General features: G+C 44.9%; 1 protein-coding gene across 6 annotated transcripts; it reads left to right on the top strand.

Moving 5' to 3' along the window:
• The first annotated feature begins 6,013 nt into the window (after positions 1-6,013).
• On the top strand, positions 6,014-24,647 carry LOC310756862 (uncharacterized protein). 6 transcript variants are annotated; one of them, XM_083601733.1, is made up of 6 exons: positions 11,120-11,212; positions 17,482-17,563; positions 18,166-18,324; positions 18,430-18,556; positions 19,779-19,856; positions 20,783-24,647. In XM_083601733.1, the coding sequence occupies exons 3-6, from the start codon at positions 18,250-18,252 to the stop codon at positions 22,012-22,014; spliced, it is 1,512 nt and encodes a 503-aa protein (XP_083457859.1). In that variant the 5' UTR covers positions 11,120-11,212; positions 17,482-17,563; positions 18,166-18,249; the 3' UTR covers positions 22,015-24,647. The 6 variants fall into 6 exon arrangements, with proteins under 6 accessions (XP_083457863.1, XP_083457861.1, XP_083457862.1 ...); XM_083601737.1 differs by lacking the exons at positions 11,120-11,212; positions 17,482-17,563 and adding an exon at positions 6,014-6,083; XM_083601735.1 differs by lacking the exons at positions 11,120-11,212; positions 17,482-17,563 and adding an exon at positions 8,558-8,770.
• Positions 24,648-25,353: the final 706 nt, after the last annotated feature.

Here is a 25,353-nt window from a genome sequence, read left to right on the forward strand (position 1 = left end):
CACCCCCCCTCCACTTCCCCCCAAATTGAGGGTGGCCTTTTTGGCTGCAAACCTACACCGTGCAGCCCCTTTCCTTCCTCCTCTGCTAAAACAGAAGGTTCCCAGTTTGCATTTCCACCTGTTGCAGGAATTTATGTAAAGATTGAGGGGGGAGGGGTTGCCCCTCCAGCAGATAATAATAATAATAATAATAATAATAATAATAATAATAATAATAATAATAATAATAATAATAAAATTATTTATGCCCCACTCTGGGCAGCTTCCAACAGAATTTTAAAATACAATAGTCTATTAAACATTAAAAGGTTTCCTAAACATATCATACACACACACACCCCAGCTACCAAAATCAGCGCAATCACTTTGGCAAATGTCCCCACAAAACACTTCATCGCCGTTTTTCCTATCTCCATTCAAAGGGCCTCTGCTGCACATTACCAAATATAACAATTGGCTGATAAATGAATCTACGTACTGGCTCACTGGGAAAACTTTAGAAAGTCATATAAAATCGCTCCAGTGTGCAATTGTACCATTCCAACAATGTTCTGTTCAGGAAAGGAATGGCTTACGAAGGGGGGGGTCTGGGGTGTGGGCAGCCATAATCCCTGAAACCTGGGATCACGTACACAGCAGCTTCTTGCACTGGCATCCTGGCAAATGGGTGCCAGACAGGCATTCATCCCATGGACAATGGCAAACTGTTCAGGAATGGATTAGGCCATGGGTCAGCAATATTTTTCAGCCGTGGGCCAGTCCACCATCCCTCAGACCATGTGGTGGGCTGGAGTATATTTGCAGGGGGGGGAATGACCGAATTCCTATGCCCCACAAATAACCCAGAGATGCATTTTAAATAAAAGCACACACTCTACTCATGTAAAAACACCAGGCAGGCCCTACAAATAACCCAGAGATGCATTTTAAATAAAAGCACACATTCTACTCATGTAAAAACACCAGGCAGGCCCCACAAGGCTTTTCTAAGCCTTTCCCAACTCTGGAGGGGATCAGACATGCACAGCCAAACTGATCAGGATTTAAAGCCCTCTTGATCAGCTGATAGGTGGGGGTGAACTCTGGTTGCTTTGGTTGTGTGAGCAGCCTATGTAGAACCATCATCATCAAGTATTCATACCCTGCCCATCTGACTGGGTTTCCCCAGCCACTCTGGGCAGCTCCCAACAGAATATTAAAAACACGATAAAACATCAAACATTAAAAACTTCCCTAAACAGGGCTGCCTTCAGTGGCAGGTGCCACTACCGAAAAGGCCCTCTGCCTGGTTCCCTGTGACCTCACATCTCGCAGTGAGGGAGCTGCCAGAAGGCCCTCGGAGCTGGACCTCACTGAACGATGGGGATGGAGGCGCTCCTTCAGGTATACTGGGCTGAGGCTGATGTCACCCACCCAGCTGACCTTGGAGTCTCCCTGCCTCTCTCCCCATGAATTTGTCTTAAATCGTCTTTTAAAGCTCCTGCGGAAAGACACAAGCTCTGGTGAGCATCTCTGATTCCTTGTGTCTCCTAACCAGAAGATCCTACTGAAGACACATCAAGCATCCATTTCTATACCATTAAACCATAACAAAAGGGCTGGTCACCCAGCACCGTAATGTGCCGTAGTCTGGGATTTGTGTTTTTCTTTATGGGTTGGGCCAACCAAAACATTTCCAGCAAATGAAGCTTTTTAGAATTTTTAACTCCTCTACTTGCCTCCTTGCCCAAATGCCTCAAGATGCTTCCTCACTCCCAATCAAAAAATGCTCCATCCAAATCAGTGGTTCCTAAATGGGGTGGTAGTGCCCCCCTGGGGCGGGCAATGGGATTACCTAGGGGGGCACACTAGAGACGAGGCAGTGGGTGGTGCTGAGGTCTAAACCACTGAACCTCTTGGGCTTGTTGATCAGAAGGTCGGCGGTTCGAATCCCCGCGACGGGGTGAGCTCCCGTTGCTCTGTCCCAGCCCGTGTCAACCTAGCAGTTTGAAAGCACGCCAGTGCAAGTAGATAAATAGGTACTTCTGCAGCGGGAAGGTAAATGCCATTTCTGTGCGCTCTGGTTTCCGTCACGGCGTCCTGTTGCGCCAGAAGCGGTTTAGTCATGCTGGCCACATCACCTGGAAAACTGTCTGCAGACAAATGCCGACTCCCTCGGCCTGAAAGCGAGATGAGCGCCGCAACCCCATAGCCGCCTTTGACTGGACTTAACCATCCAGGGGTCCTTTACCTTTACCTACTGGAGATGTAAGTAACTATCATAGACTTTGAAAAGCTAGCATCACCAGATCAAATTCATCAGTTTCGTTGAATTAATTAATTATTGGATTTTGAATAAATGTGCAATTAATTCTTACTGTTCTGAATTTTATTGTGTTATCTTCCTTTGTGGGACATGCAAACCACTATTCCGAATAACTTGCTATGGCCGTTGGCTAATGCAAATAAAGTTTATCTATCTATTCCAAATAACGCTTTTTTCATAGGGCACAGTGGCACCGGGGATGACTGTATGGAACCAAGAAGTCGGTGGCCAAAAAAGTTTGGTCTAAACTGCCTTTCTTTTCAGTAATCTGAGAAATGGGATGGCAGCAAGCTCACTTTGTTTTTGTTTTTTGGGAGGGGGAGGCAAAAAAGAGTTTGACATCAGAAAGGGAAATATTTAATTACACATGTCAGTGTTCTGTTTTATTCGACCCATGCTTTTACCGCAATATCACAAAATGCCAGGGTGGTGTATGCAATGATGCAACACAAAAAGCTAATAATAATAATAAATTTTATTTATACCCTGCCCTCCCCAGTCAAGACCGGGCTCAAGGCGGCTAACACCAGGTATAAAAGCAATTAATTAAAATACAACTTAATAATAAGATTAAGTGATCCATGCGATGGTCACCTCCAGGCTTGACTACTGTAATTCGCTCTACGCGGGGCTGCCCTTGAAGCTGTCCCAGAAACTCCAGCGGGTGCAGAATACTGCAGCGAGGCTCCTCACGGGGTCTCTGCCATGGGAGCATATTCACCCAGTGCTTTTCAAACTGCACTGGCTCCCGGTGAAGTACAGGGTCAGATTTAAGGGGCTGCTTTTGACCTTCTAGGGACTTCTAGGGTGTTGCTATTTATGGACCTTGAGGCTCTCCGTGGGGCATACCGGGAGAGGCGGTCCCGTAGGTACAGGGGTCCTAGGCCATGAAGGGCTTTAAAGGTCAAAACCAGCACCTTAAATCTGACCCTGTACTCCACCAGGAGCCAGTGCAGCTGAAAAAGTTAGACTAGATGACCCTCAGAGTCCCTTCCAACTCAGCAATTTTATGATTCTATGGGTGGAGAATCCTTATTCTGACTTTGGGGTGGAGAATATCCATCCTGGTTGTTGTTTTTTATTATTGTTTTAGCCATAGAGTTGAGCATTTGCTGAATCCGTCTTCTTCCCTGCTTAGTAAGATATCCAAGCATTTAAATGCTTCCTCTGCTGCAAGGATTCTCTGATGTCCAATATAATGCACTCTCCAACTGAAGCTCTTTCCACCCTCCACAGATCATGTTTCTTTAACGTGTGAGTCCTCTGGTGTCTACTGAGCCTTTCGCTACTGTTGAAACTCTTCCCGCACTCCATACACTTATACGGCTTCTCTCCTGTATGGGTTATTTGGTGCGAAATGAGGGTCGTGCTACGACTGAAGCTTTTCCCACACTCGACGCATCTGTATGGCTTCTCCCCTGTGTGGGTCCTCCAATGTGATGTGAGGTTGCAGCTCTGGCTGAATCTTTTCCCACACAGCAGGCACTTATAGGATCTTTCACCGGTGTGGGTTCTCTGATGTGGGCCAAGATCGCCATTGTCACTGAAACTTTTTCTGCATTCTGTGCCGTTATGTGGTTTCTCCTCTTGGTGGGTTTGATGATGCCCATTCAAATCGTCCCTGAATGTTTTCTTGGACATCACACATTTTCCTTTTTCCTTCCACTTAGGATGATCTTGTAGGATCAGGGGTGCCTTTGGGTTGGGATCCGGAGAAGGAGCAGATTTCTTCATCCTGTTCTTCGATTTGACAAAGGCAGCACACAGGAAACCAAATGGCTCTTTTGCAGACTCCTGCTCAGTTGGTTCCAATGGCACCACAGGGTACTCCTTGCAATTCTCATTGCCTTGCTCATTGCCTGAAAATTGAGGAAGCGGAAAGAGGGAAAATTTGGATTAGGCAGAAACCTAAGACCTTAACAACGAGGGCCTTCTGGCGGTTCCCTCACTGAAAGAAGTGGAGTTACAGGGAACTAGGCAGAGGGCCTTCTCGGTAGTGGCACCCTTCCATCAGATGTCAAGGAGATGAGTAACTATATAACCTACCTTTGAAGGTGACTTGGAAACTACAACTAATCCAGAATGCGGCAGCTAGACTGGTGACTGGGGGCGGCCGCCGAGACCATATAACACCGGTCTTGAAAGACCTACATTGGCTCCCAGTACGTTTCCGAGCACAATTCAAAGTGTTGGTGCTGACCTTTAAAGCCCTAAACGGCCTCAGTCCAGTATACCTGAAGGAGCGTCTCCACCCCCATCATTCTGCCCGGACGCTGAGGTCCAGCGCCGAGGGCCTTCTGGCGGTTCCCTCATTGCGAGAAGCAAAGCTACAGGGAACCAGGCAGAGGGCCTTCTCGGTAGTGGCGCCCGCCCTGTGGAACGCCCTTCCAGCAGATGTCAAAGCGATAAACAACTACCTGACATTCAGAAGACATCTTAAGGCAGCCCTGTTCAGGGAAGTTTTTAACGTGTGATATTTTATTGTATTTTTGGTTTTTATGGAAGCCGCCCAGAGTGGCTGGGGAGGCCCAGCCAGATGGGTGGGGTATAAATAATAAATTATTATTATTATTATTATTATTATTATAACCTCCAGAAGATACCTGAAGTTAACCCTGTATAGGGAAACGTTTTAATGTATAATGTGTATTCCTGCGTTGAAGCGGGTGGGCTAGATGGCTAGATGTTTTATTATGTTGATATATCTTGAAAGCCATACAGAGTGGCTGGGGCAAACCAGTCAGATGGGCGGGGTACTGTTGTTGTTGTTGTTGTTGTTGTATTTTTTAAAAAGTTTTTATTGGTTTACAAAAGTACAGTGGACGCTCGGGTTGCGAATGTGATCCGTGTGGGATCCACAGCGTTTGCACCCTGCATTGGCGCACATGCGGGTTGCAATTCGGTGCCTCTGTGCATGCGCAAAGCGTGATTTAGTGCTTCTGCGCATGCACGGCCGCCGAAACCTGGAAGTAACCCATTCTGGTACTTCCGGGTTTTGGCGGTCCATAACCCCCCCCCCCAAAAGAAGAAGAAGAAGAAGAAGGGACTCGAGTGGCGCTGTGGGTTAAATCACAGAGCCTAGGACTTGCCGATCAGAAGGTCGGCGGTTTGAATCCCCGCAACGGGCTAAGCTCCCATTGCTCGGTTCCAGCTCCTGCCAACCTAGTAGTTTGAAAGCACGTCCAAGTGCAAGTAGATAAATAGGTACCACTCCGGCGGGAAGGTAAAGGGCGTTTCCATGTGCTGCTCTGGTTTGCCAGAAGCAGCTTAGTTATGCTGGCCACATGACTCGGAAGCTGTACGCCGGCTCCCTCGGCCAGTAAAGCGAGATGAGCGCCACAACCCCAGAGTCGGTCACGACTGGACCTAATGGTCAGGGGTCCCTTTACCTTTAACCCAAAAAAATGCAACTTGAAGCATCTGTAACCCGAGGTATGACTGTATGTGCAATGTCTCTTTTTTCAGATCAGTTTCATTTGTTGAGACATTAGTGTTACATTAGGAAGAAAAGGGGGGAAGAGGTGGAGGGGGAAATGGTGAGTGGGGTTGGGGTTGGGTGGTGATGTTTCTATTTTGCTTTATGTGTGGGGTTTTGTGTCAGTGTCCCTCCTGCAGGTTCGCTTTTGTTGAGAGAGGGGGTTGGCCTCGGGTGTGGTTGCTTGTTTGCGACTGGCTGTGGTGAACTTTGTTTTCATGTGTGAGTGGGGTGGGCAGGTGTTTTTGAATCAGGTTAACCATATTGATTCAAAAGCTGTTGGTGGATTCTTGTCACCCGTAGGTGAGTTTTAGAGTGAGTTCTTTCCTTTCGTTTATATGGATTTAAAGGGGGAGTTGGACCACATTCTGGTCCACTGAGGAGGGTTCATCTCATAGCCTATGTCATCCTCACAACATTGTTGTGACGCGCAGCGTAAATTAATAATGCGGAGTTTTTAAGTGCAAGAATAAGAGCTTTACTGAGTTAAAATAAACTTCTTCATAAACAACATGGTTCCAAACAGTTTGACTGAGATTACATACTGACTCTGCTCACAACTGAGGCAGACTGACTCTGACTGAAATCTTACTGGGAACACAGAGAGAAAATGGCTTATAAGTAGCTTATAAGGAGAATGAGTCACATGTCGGAGTGACTCCACAGTTAGCAGTTAGGCCCGAATAACTTTAGTTGGCCCAAATGACTGTGCAGTCCCAGCACTTCCCAGCCTGCTTTGCTGCTTCTGCTCTCATGTGTCTTTGTCACATGACATGTTGTTTTTTTAAAAAAATATTTTATTTATTAATTTATACACCACATTATATTCTTAATAAAAATCTCAAAGCGGATTAAGGTAAAGGGACCCCTGACAGTTAAGTCCAGTTGCGGATGACTCTGGGGTTGTGGCGCTCATCTCGCTTTATTGGCCGAGGGAGCCGGGGTTTGTCCGCAGATAGCATAATAATAATAATAATAATAATAATAATAATAATAATAATAATAATAATAAATAAAATTTTATTTATATTGTAGCACCCTGCTTGTGGTTAACGCTTAGCTGGAATGAAATATTCAACACAGCAATAGAGAAATTAAAATAATAATTTATTTGTCAGACAAATAAATGTGAGGCACAGTGGTATATGGTTACCAAGCTCTGGCCTGGCCTCCTGTCATTATGGCCAGCACTTATATTCCCTCAGCTCAGCCCCCTTGCTCCTCCTTTGGCTGCCTCTGTCCAATCAGCCTGGTTAAAATTCCTATTGGCTGTTCGCTAGAACCAATCATAAAAGATACACCCATTTCCTATTACCTTTTATGGGAGACAAAGAGCTATATTTCCTTCTATTTATAATTGGCAAACAGCCATTAACCTCTACAAGGCACCTTAATTACCAGATAACCTTTTGCCCTAGACTAGGCGCCTTAACTAACATTTCATCTTTTGCCCTATTGCCCTATTCACTCCAAAACAGATCTTTTGTTCATCTTCCCACACATTATCAATGAAAGATCTCCTTCTTTGGAGGTCATTAAGCAGAGACTTGACAACCATATGTCAGGAGTGCTCCGATGGCGTCTCTCTGTCTGGCAGGGGTCCGGACCCAATGGCCCTCGTGGTCTATTCCAACTCTTCTATGATTCTATAATTTCTTACTTTCTAAATCCTTTGCATAATTACATTTAAGCCAATATTTCATACATAACATATATAGATTTTTAGAAGCAAAGACCTTTTCTTAAGTAAAAAGGAACTTTATAAAAGCTAGGTTCTCTAAGTTTTCTAAATTCCCTGAAGCTTCAAAGCAGCTTCAAAGAGAGAGAGAGAGGCCTCTTCCCTAGCCAGCTCTGTTTGTATTAGCTCTTGCTTTTTTAACCTTAGGAAGATGTGGCTCAAGTTTAATGGGAGGCACAGTGTTTTTGCAACCTTGATTGATTGTATTCTATCATTTGTATGGTCAGTGTGACCTTTTGCTCCCAGCCTGTTTTATGACCGCAATAAACCAAAGGGGCCTCTGACAAAGACCTTGCCTGCGACAAAGACCTTGCCTGCTGGTTTCCCATCTCGAAAGAAACATGTGAATTTAAGCTCATTTTTTGGAATACAGGAATCTGATCAAAATATAAGCCTTGATTAAAAATGCAGGCTATGATCAGATGCCTCAATATCCCGCCCTCCCCAGCCGGAGCTGGGCTCAAAGCAGATAACAACAGTAAAATAATACATGACTAAGCCACTTCTGGTGAAACCAGAGCAGTGCATGGAAACGCCATTTACCTTCCCACCAGAGTGGTACTTATTTATCTACTTGCACTTTGACGTGCTTTTGAACTGCTAGGTTGATAGGAGCAGGGACCAAGCAACGGGAGCTCACCCCATCGCGGGGATTAGAACCGTCGACCTTCTGACTGGCAAGCCCCAGGCTCAGTGGTTTAGACCACAGCGGTTTACAGCATATTAAATCAATAACACATTAGCCGGGTGATGTTCCTCCGGTCTCATGAGGAGCCTCTTCAGTGGGGCTGGTGATTACAGGTTTGTGGGGTTTTGGAGTAGTATTTTGTATATTGTGGATACCATCCCTTTGCCGTGTCCCTTTGTTGTCAGGAGGAGGTTTTCGAAGGTTGTCAGGGGTCTAGTTGCTGCTGATTTTACTACTGTATTGTTTAAGAGGGCATGTAATTGGTGGTATTATTATTATTATTATTATATTATTATTATTATTGGCAGGCACCGACTCCCAGTTCAAACTTACGTTTTGCCTTCTCAGCTCTTTTCCTTTTCTCTTTGTTATCAGAAAGCGATTCTCCTCTCAAGGTTGCTGCGTGGATTTCACAAAGAGCTTGATTCCAGGCAACATGATGCAACAGATGTAAATTTCCCCTCTTGTACTGGGTTTCTGCGCACAATTGCCCAACGCTCTTCAGCCTCCATCCAGGCCAGCGAGAGGCATTCTATCGGAGCTCAGGGACACCTTTCAGCCTAGGTAAAACTCAAAAGCGGTGGGATATTCTTTCCAAGTCAGGGCCCTCAGGATCTCCCCATAACCTCTCTTGCCAGTTCAGGAGTCATGACTCCTTCCTCTGCCCTTCCAACTAATACAAAGAACAGACGGGTGTCTGGTAACTTCAACCATGTGTTGGAAGCCGCCCAGAGGGGCTGGGGCAACCCAGCCAGATGGGTGGGATGTAAAAATTGTTGTTGTTGTTTTGAAATTACTATTATTTTACTGAAATTGTATATTAAGGTAGGTGGGCTATTTCAAACTGTTAGAAGACAAATGCTACAGATTGCAGTAACAGATCTTGCCAGTTACTTTGATACTTCAAGAGATTTAGGGAAGTTTTTTAATGTTCGATGTTTTACCGTATTTTTAAGATTTTGTTGGAAGCCACCCAGAGTGGCTGGGGAAACCCAGCCAGATTTCCGGGGTACAAATAATTTGTTTTTATTATTTTTATTTTTATTTAGTTCAGTTGGTAGAGCATGAGACTCTTCATTTCATTCTGCTTTTTTTCCTATTTACAGCTTTTACAAAACAAGAAAAACTGAATCTTTACAAATCTAATTTAACTTCCCCTCGATTTCCCTCCCCGCCTTTCTGCGGAGGATATTTATTTCATATCTTTTTATCAATGCATATCCAATTCAAATACATTTGCAAATTTCCCCTTATTTCCTTTCCCTTGTCTCTTACTGCACGGGTTTATTTCAGTCCTGCCGAAGTTTTAATTTGTTTACAATGTACCGCCAAACAGTTGATAATTTCCCCCCATGTTATTTCTAAAAAGTCTCTCTCCTTGATTTCTTATCCTTCCAGGGAGTTTTGCCATTTCTGCATACAGTATTCCATTAATTTTAATTGCAACCGGGGTAGCTTACATAAACAATTTTTTCTGTTCATTAGTAGGGCTTCCATACTTCAGGAATTTCCCGGACGTAGCCAGGGCCTGTCCACCAAAAATTGTGTCTGGGCAGAATTTCCGTTTTAAATGTCAGGGAAAACCCAGGCATATGGCAGCCATGCTGGAAGTATAGGGCTGTTTTTGTTTGTGTGTGATTTTGTTTAAGAAAAGCTTAACCATTTTTGTGTCTGGATATGCCCCTACAAGCCCCTCCTATAAATCAATAAAAATATAAAAAAACCACATAGCAAACAGGTTCTGCACCCCCCCCCCCAATCCTGGCAACACCCATGTATCCCACTCTCAATTTTACCTGTGGACCGCCATCTGTCCAGATTTTAATTTGTTCTGAATTAATTTTGAGATGTATTTTAATTAATTGATTGCCTGTTTTTATGTTCTTTGTATACTGTGTTAAGAAACGCAGGTGGTGCTGTGGGTTAAACCACAGAGCTTAGGGCTTGCGGATCAGAAGGTTGGTGGTTTGAATCCCCGCGTCGGGGTGAGCTCCCGTTGCTCAGTCCCTGCTCCTGCCCACCTAGCAGTTCAAAAGCACGTCAAAGTGCAAGTAGATAAATAGGTACCGCTCTGGCGGGAAGGTAAACGGCGTTTCCGTGCGCTGCTCTGGTTCGCCAGAGCTCTGGTTCACATGCGCTGCTCTGGTTCACATGACCCGGAAGCTCTACGCCGGCTCCCTCGGCCAGTAAAGCGAGATGAGCGCTGCAACCCCAGAGTCGGCCACGACTGGATCTAACGGTCAGGGGTCCCTTTACCTTTACCTATACTGTATTAGTTTTATGATGTTAGCTGCCGTGAGCCTGGCTCCAGCCGGGGAGGGCGGGGTACTATTATTATTATCATCATCATCATCATCATCCAGATTTTCCCTTTTTGAAATACTGCAACCTGATCAATTATACCTAAAAGATAGGTAGCCGTGTTGGTCTGCCATAGTCAAAACAAAAAAAAAAAATTTCTTCCAGTAGCACCTTAAAGACCAACTAAGTTAGTTCTTGGTATGAGCTTTCGTGTGCATGCACACTTCTTCAGATACACAGTGTATCTGAAGAAGTGTGCATGCACACGAAAGCTCATACCAAGAACTAACTTAGTTGGTCTTTAAGGTGCTACTGGAAGAATTTTTTGTTGTTGTTGTTTTATACCTAAAAGAGACTCTTCACGGTCAGGGCTGTAATTTCAAGCCCAGTGTTGGGTGGAAGAGTCCTGCATTGCAGGGGGGTTGGACTAGATGACTTTGGGGGTCCCTTCCAATTCTTGGATTCTATTAAACACTTCAGGATCCCGTTCAGGTTGCCCGCACAGGTATGGGAACCCACGGCCACTCCTTCCCCAACGTGGGACGAGGAGCTCGGCTTCCTAGAGAGACAGGAAGTTTCAGAGGAGGCGGGAGCGGCTATTATCTGGGAACGGGGCGGGGGGGGGCCGTCAGTCTCTGCAGCCACACGCGGAGGAGAGACTTAGGTAAGCAGGCGAGGTGGCTGCAGAGGGAAGAATTCAGAAAGGTGCAACATATTTGGGGGGAGATATTATGGGTGGTTGGGGGATATTTGCATCCCTCCCCATGCCGAATCTGCAGAGCGGGCAGCCGGGAGAGGAGGAGGGAGGGGGGAAAATTTGGGAGGTGGGGGAGTGAAGAAAGGTCGACACGTGTTGGGACTTTGCAGTTTAGAGACGTTTGTAGAACCGAGCATGGCGCGGAGGGGAAAAAGTTTTTCTCCCTCTTCCGCAGTGCTAGAACTGGTGGATTCCCCCCCCCCCCGCAAAAAAGCTGCAAGTTGGAAGTTTCAGGAATCGTAGAAAGGGGAGGGGGACCCCCAAGGGCCATCTAGCCTGACCCGCTGCAATGCACGAATCTCGGCTAAAGCATCCCAGTTGGTTAGAGGGCAAGGTTGCAGGTTCGATCCCCACCCCCGTGTGGGACAGGCTGCCTATTGCATTGCAGGGGGTTGACTCTGTGGTTCTCAATCTGTGGGTCCCCAGATGTTGTTGGACTACAACTCCCATCATCCCTGAGCTCTGGCCTTGCTAGCTAGGGGTGATGGGAGTTGTAGTCCAACAACATCTGGGGACCCACAGGTTGAGAAAGGCTGGACAAGATGAACCTGGCGGGTGGCGGTCCCTCCCAACTCTGCAGTTCTTTGATCAGCTACATGCAGTGCAGAGCCAAACTGTGGAACTCGCTCCCCGCCTCCAGGGAGGGGGGCAGCGATGGGCCACCCCTTGGGTGGCTTTGAAAGAGAGTTGATACAAACTCATGGGATGGTAAGGCTATCAATGGGCTGCCAGCCTGGGAGGTTGTGCTCTGGTGCCCCACGCTGATTGCCAGTTGTTGGAAACAGCAGGAGGGGAGAGTGGCCTTGTGTTTGAATACTGATGGCTTTGAATACTGTGTCCCACGGACATCTGGATGGCTTCTGTGAGAATTGGGTGCTGAGCTGGATAGGCCATTGGCTCTCAATAATAATAATAATAATAATAATAATAATAATAATAATAATAAATTTTATTTATACCCCGCCCTCGCCGGGCTCAGGGCGGCTAACACCAGTAAAATTACAGTAAAAATATAATTTAACATAAACATAAAACCAATTTAAAATACAGGTTAAAATGTAATTTAAAATGCAGCCTCATTTTAAAAGTAGCCCATAGATCAAAACCATAAGGGGAGGGAAACAGAAGGGTCAGACTGAGTCCAAACCAAAGGCCAGGTGGAACAGCTCTGTCTTGCAGGCCCTGCAGAAAGATGTCAAGTCCCGCAGGGCCCTAGTCTCTTGTGACAGAGCGTTGCACCAAGTCGGGGCCAGTACTGAAAAGGCCCTGGCCCTAGTTGAGATGTTGTTATGACGAGTGGAAAACAGGGAACCCCGTCCCCCTTTTCCCTCTGGGAATCCATAGATTCTGCCCTCTGCCATGCATGCTTTAGCTGAGATTCCTGCATCGCAGGGGTTGGACTAGATGACCCTCGGAGGTGCCCTTGTCCAACTCTAGAACAGATCCTCTCTGGAGCTGCCTTCACCTCTCTGTAGAGATCAACCCAGGTCTTGTTGGTGGGGTGGGGGAGGTAAATCTTTGTTACAGAGGAAGGAAGCAGAGGGTTTCCTGCTCTGCTTTTGTAGCCCCCAACTCAAAAGAATAGAAACGGCCTTTGGAGGAGACAATAGCCTGTGAGTAATAAGACAATGACAAACTGGCCAAGTGAGATTCCTTTGCTCTGTCTTGACAAAGAGTCAAGGCTGGAGGAGATTTCTTCATTTAACATAATTTATAAACCTCTTGGGTTTTTTTGGGGGGGGGGGCCAAGGCAGTTTACCAAAAGAAAAAAGAAAACACCGTAAAATTATCACTTAAGAAAAAATCACAACAATCATTTCAAACATGGAAACAGTTAAAACCACAGTAGAACCAGACTACGGCAAATTAAAACTCATACAAACTTTCTGAACATCTGGTAGGCTTGACTGAAATGCAGGGAAGGCGCCTCTGATATACATAGGCAGGGAGTTCCAAAGTTCCTGTTAAAATATGTTGGGGAGAGGGGCGGTTTATTGGATTGTTTTCTTGTTTTTGTTATGTATTTTGTGATTTTATGTTGTAACTGCCCCGAGACCTGCGGATTTAGGGCAGTATACAAATTCAATCCCCTTCATGGATCACTGCCCCCTTCATGGATCACTGCCTTGCCGTGGCGAAGGGGCTTGAAGAACTCAGAGAAGCTATGAACTACGCCGAGCAGGGCACACAAGATGAACAGGTCATAGTGGAGAGTTTTGACCAAATGTGATCCACCTGGAGGAGGAACCGGCAAGCCACTCCAGTATCCTTGCCAAGAAAACTCCATGGACAAAGACAACAGGCATATAAAAGTTATGACGCTGGAAGATGAGCCCCTCAGGTCGGAAGGCGTCCAACATGCTACTGGGGAAGAGCGGAGGGCAAGTACAAGTAGATCCAGAGCTGATGAAGCGGCTGGGCCAAAGCCGAAAGGACGCTCAGTTGCGGATATGCCTGGAAGCGAAAGGAAAGTCCAATGCTGTAAAGAAAAATATTGCATAGGAACCTGGAATGTAAGAACCATGAACCTAGGTAAGTTGGAGGTGGTCAAAAATGAGATGGCAAGAATAAATATTGACATCCTGGGCATCAGTGAACTAAAATGGACGGGAATGGGCGAATTCAGTTCGGATGACCATCACATCTACTACTGTGGGCAAGAAACCCGTAAAAGAAACGGAGTGGCCCTCATAGTCAACAAAAGAGTGGCGAAAGCTGTACTGGGATGCAATCTCAAAAATGATAGAATGATCTCGATACGAATCCAAGGCAGACCTTTTAACATCACAGTAATCCAAGTTTATGCACCAACCACTGGTGCTGAAGAAACTGAAATAGACCAATTTTATGAAGACTTACAAGACCTTATAGAAGTGACACCAAAGAAGGATGTTCTTCTCATTATAGGGGATTGGAATGCTAAAGTAGGGAATCAAGAGATAAAAGGAACAACTGGCAAGTTTGGCCTTGGAGATCAAAACGAAGCAGGGCAAAGGCTAATAGAGTTCTGTCAAGAGAACAAGCTGGTCATCACAAACACGCTTTTCCAACAACACAAGAGACGTCTCTACACATGGACATCACCAGATGGGCAGTATCGAAATCAGATTGATTATATTCTCTGCAGCCAAAGATGGAGAAGTTCTATACAGTCAGCAAAAACAAGACCTGGAGCTGACTGTGGCTCAGATCATCAGCTTCTTATAGCAAAATTCAAGCTTAAACTGAAGAAAGTAGGAAAAACCACTGGGCCGGTAAGATACAATCTAAGTCAAATCCCTTATGAATACACAGTGGAAGTGAGGAACAGGTTTAAGGATTTAGATTTGCTGGACAGAGTGCCTGAAGAACTATGGATGGAGGCTCGTAACATTGTACAGGAGGCAGCAACGAAAACCATCCCAATGAAAAGGAAATGCAAGAAAGCAAAGTGGCTGTCCAACGAGGCCTTACAAATAGCGGAGGAGAGAAGGCAAGCAAAATGCGAGGGAGATAGTGAAAGATACAGGAAATTGAATGCAGATTTCCAAAGAATAGCAAGGAGAGACAAGAAGGCCTTCTTAAACGAGCAGTGCAAACAAATAGAGGAAAACAACAGAATGGGAAGAACCAGAGATCTGTTCAAGAAAATTGGAGATATGAAAGGAACATTTCGTACAAAGATTACCATAATAAAGGACAAAAGTGGTAAGGACCTAACAGAAGCAGAAGACATCAAGAAGAGGTGGCAAGAATACACAGAGGAATTATACCAGAAAGATATGGATGTCTCGTACACCCCAGGTAGTGTGGTTGCTGACCTTGAGCCAGACATCCTGGAAAGTGAAGTCAAATGGGCCTTAGAAAGCACTGCAAATAACAAGGCCAGTGGAAGTGATGGTATTCCAGCTGAACTATTTAAAATTTTAAAAGATGATGCTGTTAAGGTGCTACACTCAATATGCCAGCAAATTTGGAAAACTCAGCAGTGGCCAGAAGATTGGAGAAGATCAGTCTACATCCCAATCCCAAAGAAGGGCAGTGCCAAAGAATGCTCCAACTACCGCACAATTGCACTCATTTCACACGCTAGCAAGGTTATGCTTAAAATTCTACAAGGAAGGCTCAAACAGTATGTGGATCGAGAACTCCCAGAAGTGCAAGCTGGATTTAGAAGAGGCAGAGGAACCAGAGACCAAATTGCAAACATGTGCTGGATTATGGAGAAAGCTAGAGAGTTCCAGAAAGACATCTACTTCTGCTTCATTGACTATGCAAAAGCCTTTGACTGTGTCGACCACAGCAAACTATGGCAAGTTCTTAAAGAAATGGGAGTGCCTGATCACCTCATCTGTCTCCTGAGAAATCTCTATGTGGGACAAGAAGCTACAGTTAGAACTGGATATGGAACAACTGATTGGTTCAAAATTGGGAAAGGCGTACGACAAGGCTGTATTTTGTCTCCCTGCTTATTTAATTTATACGCAGAATACATCATGCGAAAGGCTGGGCTGGATGAATCCCAAGCTGGAATTAAGATTGCCGGAAGAAATATCAACAACCTCAGATATGCAGATGACACAACCTTGATGGCAGAAAGTGAGGAGGAATTAAAGAACCTTTTAATGAGGGTGAAAGAGGAGAGTGCAAAATATGGTCTGAAGCTCAACATCAAAAAAAAGGAAGATCATGGCCACTGGTCCCATCACCTCCTGGCAAATAGAAGGGGAAGAAATGGAGGCAGTGAGAGATTTTACTTTCTTGGGCTCCATGATCACTGCAGATGGTGACAGCAGCCACGAAATTAAAAGACGCCTGCTTCTTGGGAGAAGGGCAATGACAGGCCTAGACAGCATCTTGAGAAGTAGAGACGTCACCTTGCCAACAAAGGTCCGTATAGTTAAAGCCATGGTTTTCCCAGTAGTGATGTATGGAAGTGAGAGCTGGACCATAAAGAAGGCTGATCGCCGAAGAATTGATGCTTTTGAATTATGGTGCTGGAGAAGACTCTTGAGAGTCCCATGGACTGCAAGAAGATCAAATGCATCCATTCTTAATGAAATCAGCCCTGAGTGCTCACTGGAAGGACAGATCGTGAAGCTGAGGCTCCAGTACTTTGGCCACCTCATGAGAAGAGAAGACTCCCTGGAGAAGACACTGATGCTGGGAAAGATGGAGGGCACAAGGAGAAGGGGGCGACAGAGGATGAGATGGTTGGATAGTGTTTTCGAGGTTACCAGCATGAGTTTGACTAAACTGCGGGAGGTAGTGGAGGACAGAGGTGCCTGGCGTGCTCTGGTCCATGGGGTCACGAAGAGTCGGACACGACTAAACGACTAAACAACAACAACAACAACAAATTCAATAAATAAAAATAAATAAATATTTATATACCGCTTAATATTTTTTAATGAAAATCTCAAAAGCGGTTTACAGCATAGTAAATCAATAAAACAATAGCCAGGCGATGTTCCTCCGGCTTCATGAGGAGCCTCTTCAGTGGGGCTGGTGAGTGTGGGGCTCACCCCCTAGGCCAGGTGGAAGGGGCCTTGCTGGGAGCGGTGATGTTCCGCCAGGTGATGTTCCGCCAGCCTCCATAATTAATTGTTTGTGCTCCCATACTAAACTACGGTGGTACCTTGGTTTAAGAACTTAATTCGTTCCAGAGGCCCGTTCTTAACCTGAAAATGTTCTTAACCTGAAGCACCACTTTAGCTAATGGGCCCTCCTGCTGCCGCCGCGCCGCGGGAGCTCGATTTCTGTTCTCATCCTGAAGCAAAGTTCTTAACCCGAGGTAATATTTCTGGGTTAGCAGAGTCTGTAACCCGAAGCGTATGTAACCCGAGGTACCACTGTATTGAGTTCTTAATCGGGGAGATAAGTAAAATGCCCCTGCCCCAGCTGGACTTGGGGGGGGGGGAATAAATACCACCCTGCCCCAGGGAGTTTTGCTGCTGCTTCTTGCATTGAAGAGACTGGTCCAGAGCTCCTCCTGAGATTTAGTTTGAGGATAAGATGCAACACCTCCACATTTCTCTCTCAACAACACTGTAAAATGGTTAGAACAGGGATGCAGAGCATCTGTTTTTTGGGGGTTGCACAGGGATAGCTCAGTCGGTAGAGCATGAGGCCGCTTACTCTCAGGGTCGTAGGTTGGGGGTTTTAAAATTTTATTTGGATTTTTTAAATAAAATGTTTTGGAGGGAAAATCTTTTTCTAAAGATCGTTTTCTTTTCAGGTTCCATTATAGTCCAAAGGCTATTCATCAGGAAATAAGGATTTGTTTTAAGTTTTTCATGTGTGCTATAACTCAGTCTAAGGTGTGTTTTTTTTAAAGTGTTTAACCACAGCAGTTAACAAACGTGGATACATATGCTATAATATAATCTGAAGGCAGCCCTGTTTAGGGAAGCTTTTAATGTTTGATGTATTACTGTATTTTAATATTTGGTTGGAAGAATAAATTATTATTATTACTATTATTGTTGTTGTTGTTTTAGTTACATAAATTGTTTAAATTGTTATTATAGAAATTATCAGTCTATGTATTTCTAATAGTATAACCAAATCAGTATTTTTTGATATAACTGTAAAATCTACTCTGAGAATTTATTATTCCAAAAATGAATTGTAAATATTAAGATTATACCACCAAGAATGAGTCTTTCTGCAAAAAAAGAAAGAAAAAAGATTTAAATCAAGTCTTACTGACTTTAAATCGTGATTTAAATTGTGATATAAATTGAATTATATCCTTTTTTGGAGGTCTTTAAGCAGAGGCTTGACAACCATATGTCAGGAGTGCTCTGATGGTGTTTCCTGCTTGGCAGGGGGTTGGACTCGATGGCCCTTGTGGTCTCTTCCAACTCTATGATTCTATGAATTGATTTAATTCTTCCCCTCCCCTTTCTTTCCCCTGCAGGGACCACTTGAGAGCTGCTCCCTTCGTTGAAGTACAGCCCAATTTCTGCCTCCTTATCCTCCATCTCCTTCCAAAGGCAGCGCAATGGCGTCAGAGGCACAACCTGGACCCTCTCTTCTTAGGGATGGAGTGGAAAGAGGGGTTAAGCAGCGCCCGCAGGTAGGGAAAGAGCAATGGGGAAGAGGGAAGAGGCAACTCTGCCTCCCTTTATGTCGATTAGGGAAGGGATCTAAGAGAAGTGCTATTCCCTTCTTCTTCTTCCAGGGTCTGGTCACCTTTGAGGAGGTGGCCGTGCGTTTCACAGAGGAGGAGTGTGCTCTGCTGGATCCAAGCCAAAGAGCTCTGAACAGAGAAGTCATGGAGGAGAATTACGAGACAGTGACCTCTCTGGGTAAGGAAATCTATTTCTGCATTCAGTGGAGGAATAACTGGTCCAATCCAGTGACCCCCAGCCCAGTGTCTTGTTCACGGTAGTATCCTGCATCCCAAGAAAATGTCTGTGGGGAAGCCCGCAAGCAGGATTTTAGCGTTAAGAACAGGGGTCAGCAAACTTTTTCAGCAGGGGTCCGGTCTACTGTCCCTCAGACCTTGTGGGGGGCCGGACTATATTTTGAAAATAAAAATAAAAATGAATTCCTATGCCCCACAAATAACCCAGAGATGCATTTTGAATAAAAGCACACATTTTACTCATGTAAAAACACCAGGCAGGCCCCACAAACAACCCAGAGATGCATTTTAAATAAAAGGACACATTCTACTCATGTAAAAACACTCTGATTCCCAGACTGTTTGCGGGCCGGATTTAGAAGGCGATTGAGCCGGATCCGGCCCCCAGGCCTTAGTTTGCCTACCCATGGTTAAGAACATCTTGCCCACTTGTGGCTCCCGGTGTTCCCAGAGAAAACCAGTACATTTGGTGAAGTCTTAAGAGCAAACGGTTGCAAAACTTCCGCTTTCGCATGTAACCCCAAGATTTATTATTAATACTATTACAGTGGTACCTCGGAAATCGAATGGAATACGTTCGGAAGTCCGTTCGACTTCCAAAACGTTCAGAAGTCCTGTCAGACGTTCAGCTTCCAAAAGCATTCTCCCTCTCCTCCATTAGCTCAGTCGGTAGAGCATGGGGCTCTTAAATCTCAGGGTTCAAGGGTTTGAGCCCCACGTCAGGCAAAAGATTCCTGCATTGCAGGGGGTTGGACTAAATTACCCTCAGGGTCCCTTTCAACTCTACAATTCTGTGAACACAGAAATGTTGCAGTGGCTTGAATCTCCATGGGAAAATACTTCATCTCAAATTGTAAATTTGAAGTACCCCACAGCCTTGGCTTGCTGTGGATGAGGAAGAAGGGCTGGCTTCCGGGGGCTGGTTTTTGCTTTCTGTGTTTTGAGCCGTGGTAGTCCAAATCAAGACAGCTAGCTTTGCTAAGTTCTGCAGCGTCATCCCTGCAACAGAGGTTTCACGCTGAGCTCCATTTCATGCTGAGCCCTTTTGCTAGTCCATAAGGGATCAGAATTGTCCCTCTTGGGTTTGAGGTCGTAGACTTGGCTTGACTGGGAATGGCTGGATGTTTTGTGGTCCAAATAACTGCTCTCTCTTTCCTTGACAGAATCAGACCTCAGTTCGTACTGGGAAGAAAGGCAAGAGCAGCTTCTCCAGGATGACAAAGAAGGGGAGACGTCAGCAGGTAGGTTGTGTTTTCGCTCAGGGATTTGAAGGTGTAACAATTTCGCTCTGTTTGGAGGACAAATCTACACCTGATTTTTGCGCAGCAGAAATGGAGCTGACGGTTAACTTTTTCAGCTGGATTCCTTCTTTAACTTCTGCCACGTTAAGGAAGTTAGTCGTATCAGTCTAGTGTACAAGGGTGAGCATTCCAGCACATGGAAAAGACATTTCTTCCATAGAACTTAATCAGAAAAGACGATCAATGAGGTTAATGACATAAAAACCTGATAAAATATCAGCATTACCATTCTAAAAATAATGATCATTGGTGCAGAGCTGAGTAACCTTGATTAAATCCCAGTTACCTGAATCAAACTGGGCAGCGAGCAACAGGTGATATGTTCCTCCCAAATGAAAGCGTGAGAGATGCTCAGATTTCCCTTTGAATGAGATTTTTTTTGGTAAGCTTTATCAATTATCAAAGAAAAACAAGACATACTGTCTGAGCACCTGGCAGTTTTCTGTGCTCCTATAATTTACAAGTGTCTTTTGACCACAGCCAAAACCATAACCAAGGAGGAGCGCTTTGTTCCCCGCTTGGTCTCCTCCCCAGCCTTTTTCATCTCCTCCAACCCCAACCCCAGTTGCATCAAAGGAGACACACTTGTGCTTATTGAAACCAGGTGGGAGATAGAGCAGGAAGGGGCTTGTGTTGTTGTCGTCATGAGACTGTAGGATATTCAGAAGCTAACCTCAGATTGAGCTGGGCATGAAGAGAAGAAATGGAAGATGCTTAATCATAATAATGATGATGATGATTTTATTTTTGCTGCAGCCACGCTGAGAATGACAAAATCAGAGAAGCGGAGAACTGGGCTCAATCCATAATGAGATCTCTGCTTGCTGTTTGAGTGACATTTCCTTTTTCTCCCTCCCCTGAAACAGGCAGTGGGCAGAACAAAGAGAATTGTGGGGAGACATCCACCGTGGTGTCGTCAGAAAACTCAGAACACGAAGCATCAAAAGAAATGTCTGTAAATCAAATAGAAACCCCAGATCTTGAAAGAAACAAGTCAAAGAAAGCAAAAAAGAAATCCACGGCTTCTCAGGACACTGATGTCCATGAACCCCTCGTCTCAAAGAAAGATCACACAGAAAACAAATGTACAGAGTGTGGTGAAATATTTAGATATAAATCACAATTAAAAATGCATTACCGAACTCATGGGATTCATACAGAGGTGAAACCATTTAAATGTACGGTGTGTGGAAAGAGCTTCAGCCATAGTGGAAGCCTTAGCATGCATCATAGAATCCACACAGGGGAGAAACCATTCGAATGTACCGAGTGTGGAAAAAGTTTCACTGGACGTGGTGACCTTTTTAAGCATCAGAGAATCCACACAAGGGAGAAACCGTTCAGGTGCATGGAGTGTGGAAAATGCTTTAGTCAGAGCGCTCACCTTACTTTACATGAAAGAACACATACAGGGGAGAAACCGTTTCAGTGTATGGAGTGTGGAAAAGGTTTCACTGGAAGCGGTGACCTTTCTAAGCATCTCAGAATCCACACAAGGGAGAAACCGTTCAAATGCATGGAGTGTGGAAAGGGCTTTACTCAAAGAGCTCACCTTACTTTTCATCAAAGAACATACACAGGGGAGAAGCAATTCAAATCTTTGGAGTGTGGAAAGAGCTCCAGTGGGAGTGGTGACCTTGCTCAGCATCAAACGACACACACAGGGGAGAAACAGTTTAAGTGTCCAGAGTGCGGAAAGAGTTTCAGTGGGGGTGATGGCCTTATCAAGCATCAAAAAATCCACACAAAGGAAAAACCATTCCTATGCAAGGAGTGTGGAAAACGCTTTAGTCAGAATGCTCACCTTACTTTACATCAAAGAACACACACAGGGGAGAAACCATTTAAATGTACGGAGTGTGGAAAAAGCTTCTGTGGGTCTGGTGACCTTACTAAGCATAAAAGAATCCACACAAGGGAAAAACCGTTCCTATGCAAGGAGTGTGGAAAGAGCTTTAGTCAAAGTGCTCACCTTACTTTACATCAAAGAACACACACAGGGGAGAAACCGTTTAAATGTACTGAGTGCGGAAAGAGCTTCAGTGGGAATGGTGACCTTACTAAGCATCAAAGAATCCACACAAAGAAGAAATCATAAAAAAATAGAACCACCTCTTTTTCTATCTTGGGCTGCAGCTCCTTCCTTACATTATTTATTTTGTTGTCGCCAGGTTTGGCACTGCTTTCCTTTGGGGTGAAGACAGAGGCAAAGTTGGTATTCAGCAGTTCTGCCTTCCCTTAGTCAATAGTATTTCTCAGTCTTCTTCACAGAGAGGACCTACCACTTGTTTGTTCTTCCTCTTGCTTTGAACATAGCTGAAGAAACCTTTATTATTATGTTTAGCTCTTTTGCAAGCCTGAGCTTTAGCCCGCCTGACATTTACCCTGCAACTTCCATTTTCTATACACGCCCTTGTTAATTCTCAGCTGATCTCTAAGCCATACCATGTTCCTGTCTTGTTTGGATTGTCTGCATTTGGGCATTCAGTATTTCACCTTTAAGAAACTCCCATCCACTTTAGACTCCCTTCCTCTTGGAGCTCCTTAAGCTTTTTGAAATTGGCCTTAAAGTCCAGAGTGCATGTCTGACTACACTCAGCTTTTCCTTGCTTGTGTATCATAAAACCCAGGAGGACATGATCACTTCCTCCCAAGTTTCCCAGTACTTTGACCAGTTCCTCTCTGTTGGTGAGCATCAGGTCCAAGATAAACGATCTTGTTGCTTCTTCCATCTTCCTGGGGAATGAAATAGTCAGCAAAGCAATGGGTGAATTTATTGGACCTTACATTCTTGGAAGAATTTGAGTTCCAACAGAGTTTGGGGTAGCTCAAGTCTCTGATGACTACGATATCTCCTTTTTAAATGTTTGGTCATCTGTTCTCAGAAGGCATCATCCAATTTTTCAGTTTCTTCTACACAGTTGTTTCTCTCTAAATACAGTTGCAATTGAAATTATTCAACCTTCATTGCAAAACGGGTTCATTATCAAAATTTACAGACTTTCAGCTGTTTGCCATGAGCAAATCAAAGAAAGGCAATTGAAAAAACTCAACACAATGGATTTTTCCAATGGTTTCCCCAAATTCTGCTGACAATGCAACTTATACTGGTTTATCCAGTCTCACTATTATTCAAACAATGTCAAGGATCTTTAGCTTTTTGCTCCTATGATCTGCAAATGAGATGCGTAGCAGCTTCTGGCAGCTGAAGAATCTCATGAGCAATGGCCTCCAGTTCAGTAATATTCTTGGGTTTGCATGCCTCAACTGCCCTTTTCAGATCCCACCAGAGGTTTTCTATGGAGTTCAAGTCAGGTGACTGTGATGGCCACCTTTCAGGACTTCTGCAACCAAAGTCTTGGTGGGATTTTTGCTTAAGTCAAACCCTTCCTAACAGCACCATGTGCACGGCCAGTGATTTATTTCTAGTATTTTCTTCTCTCTCCCTGGGCCACAATCCTCAACAGGAAGAAATGATGAACACACCACCTGTGCCCAAAAGCCTTTCAGCTTCCTGCCCAGAGTCCCTTGTTAAATGTTGAAGGCTGTGTGTTGCAGATAAGAAGGAACGGGTAGTTGACCAGTGGGCTTTATAAGACTTGGCAACTTCTCTGCCAAATCTTGAATTTATGCACCTGGAAGACGAACACACCTCCCGGGACATTCTGTTTCCTCCGCATACTGCTGCCTCTGTCCACCTCAGTAAGGAGTCGCCTACCAGTGCCCCACATCTCTTTCACCTCTGCGGAGTGGCAGAATTTTTGTATTCACTGTGGCTGCTCACACATCAACAAAAACAAGTGGCTTTAATGTTTGATGTTGAGAAAGTATTTGATAAGGTTTCCTGGGATCTGTTGTTTAAAGTTTTAGAATATATGAGTTGTCAGAGCATCCACAATCAGTAGCCTTCGATCTGAAGGGTTTAGATCCAGAATGAAAAATGACTCCTCTAAGTCAATCTCCTCCTCTGCGTGTGGCAGAAATCATTCTGGGCACTGTACCTTTTGAAGCCACCTTGGTGCATTCTGAGGTCAGCAACTGCTGTCCTAGCTCTGGCCCAGAAATGGTGTCTGAAGTGAAGGCGTGGAAGTGATTTTGCAGCTCCAGTGAGTCGGCCTGGCTCCTGACAGTCCTCCTTCTGTGCCACATACTTCCAGGCATCTTGTCTCCTGAAATGGGTGATCTTCCACCTCTGTAGGGGCACTTATCCGAGTTGGTGTTCCAGCACAGTCCACTCAGCTCTGTCAAGGAACTCCACATCTTGTCCCAAAGCTCGAAGTCTGGCAACAAGGTGGACCTCAAGTTGCTGTAACTTCTCTTCCAGCAAGGCAACCAATTTGTACTTGTGACAGGTGTGCTTTTGCACATTCTTCGGCAGGTAGATAAACGTGGCACAGGTCTGGCAAGTCCTTGCAGCAGCTCCCTCACCTTCCTATGCTCCTGAGGCAGCACTGCAAGCCTTGCCACCAGACACCCTCACAAATTCCCCTGTTCACAAGCTCTTGGAAGCTGCAATCAGCTAAGTATATCTGCTGATGGTTTCCAACTCCTTCCCTCAACTTCCTCTTTCAACGCGGCTTCCTCTCAGCGGTAGCTTCTTCCCCTCGGACCGTGGGCTCTAGCAGAGCACACAGCCACAAACCGGCTCACCATCAAGCCTCCAAACAGCTCAAACAACCATCTGTTTTGTTTCATTAACATATTTTATTAAAGATTTATTGGTTTACAAAAGTCTGTGCAATGTCTCTTTTTTCAAGATCCATTTTCTACAGATCAGTTTCATTAGTGTTGCATTAGGAAGAAAAGGGAAAGGTGCAGGGGGCATGGTGAGTGGGGGTGGGGTCGGGTGGCAATGCTTCTACTTAATGTATATGTGGGGTTTTGTGTCAGCGTCACTTGTGCGGGATCTCTTTACCATTCGCTTGTGTTCCTTTGGTGGTGAGAGGTTGGAGTTGGCTTAGGGTATGGTTCCAGTTACAGATAGGTAGCCGTGTTGGTCTGCCATAGTCAAAACAAAAAAATTTTTTTCTTTCCAGTAGCACCTTAAAGACCAACTAAGTTAGTTCTTGGTATGAGCTTTCGTGTGCATGCTTTCGTCAGTGTATCTGACGAAGTGTGCATGCACACGAAAGCTCATACCAAGAACTAACTTAGTTGGTCTTTAAGGTGCTACTGGAAAGAAAATTTTTTTTTTGTTTTGACTAGGGTATGGTTGTTTGCTTGTGATTGGCTGTGGTGAACTTTGTTTTCATGTGTGAATGGGGCGGGTGTTTTTGAATCAGGTTAACCATATTGATTCATATGCTGTTGGCAGGTTCTTGTCGCTGTCTTGTTGGGCTGTGTATGCAATAAAGGGGAGCCATACCGGGGGGACGGTGTCTTCTTCCATTTGTCCCTGTGTCAATTTCAGTTTATTGGTTAGTTTTTCTAATAAGAA

The sequence above is a fragment of the Podarcis filfolensis genome, assembly GCF_964270895.1.
Source record: "Podarcis filfolensis genome assembly, chromosome: 2".
Taxonomy (NCBI): Eukaryota; Metazoa; Chordata; class Lepidosauria; order Squamata; family Lacertidae; genus Podarcis; species Podarcis filfolensis.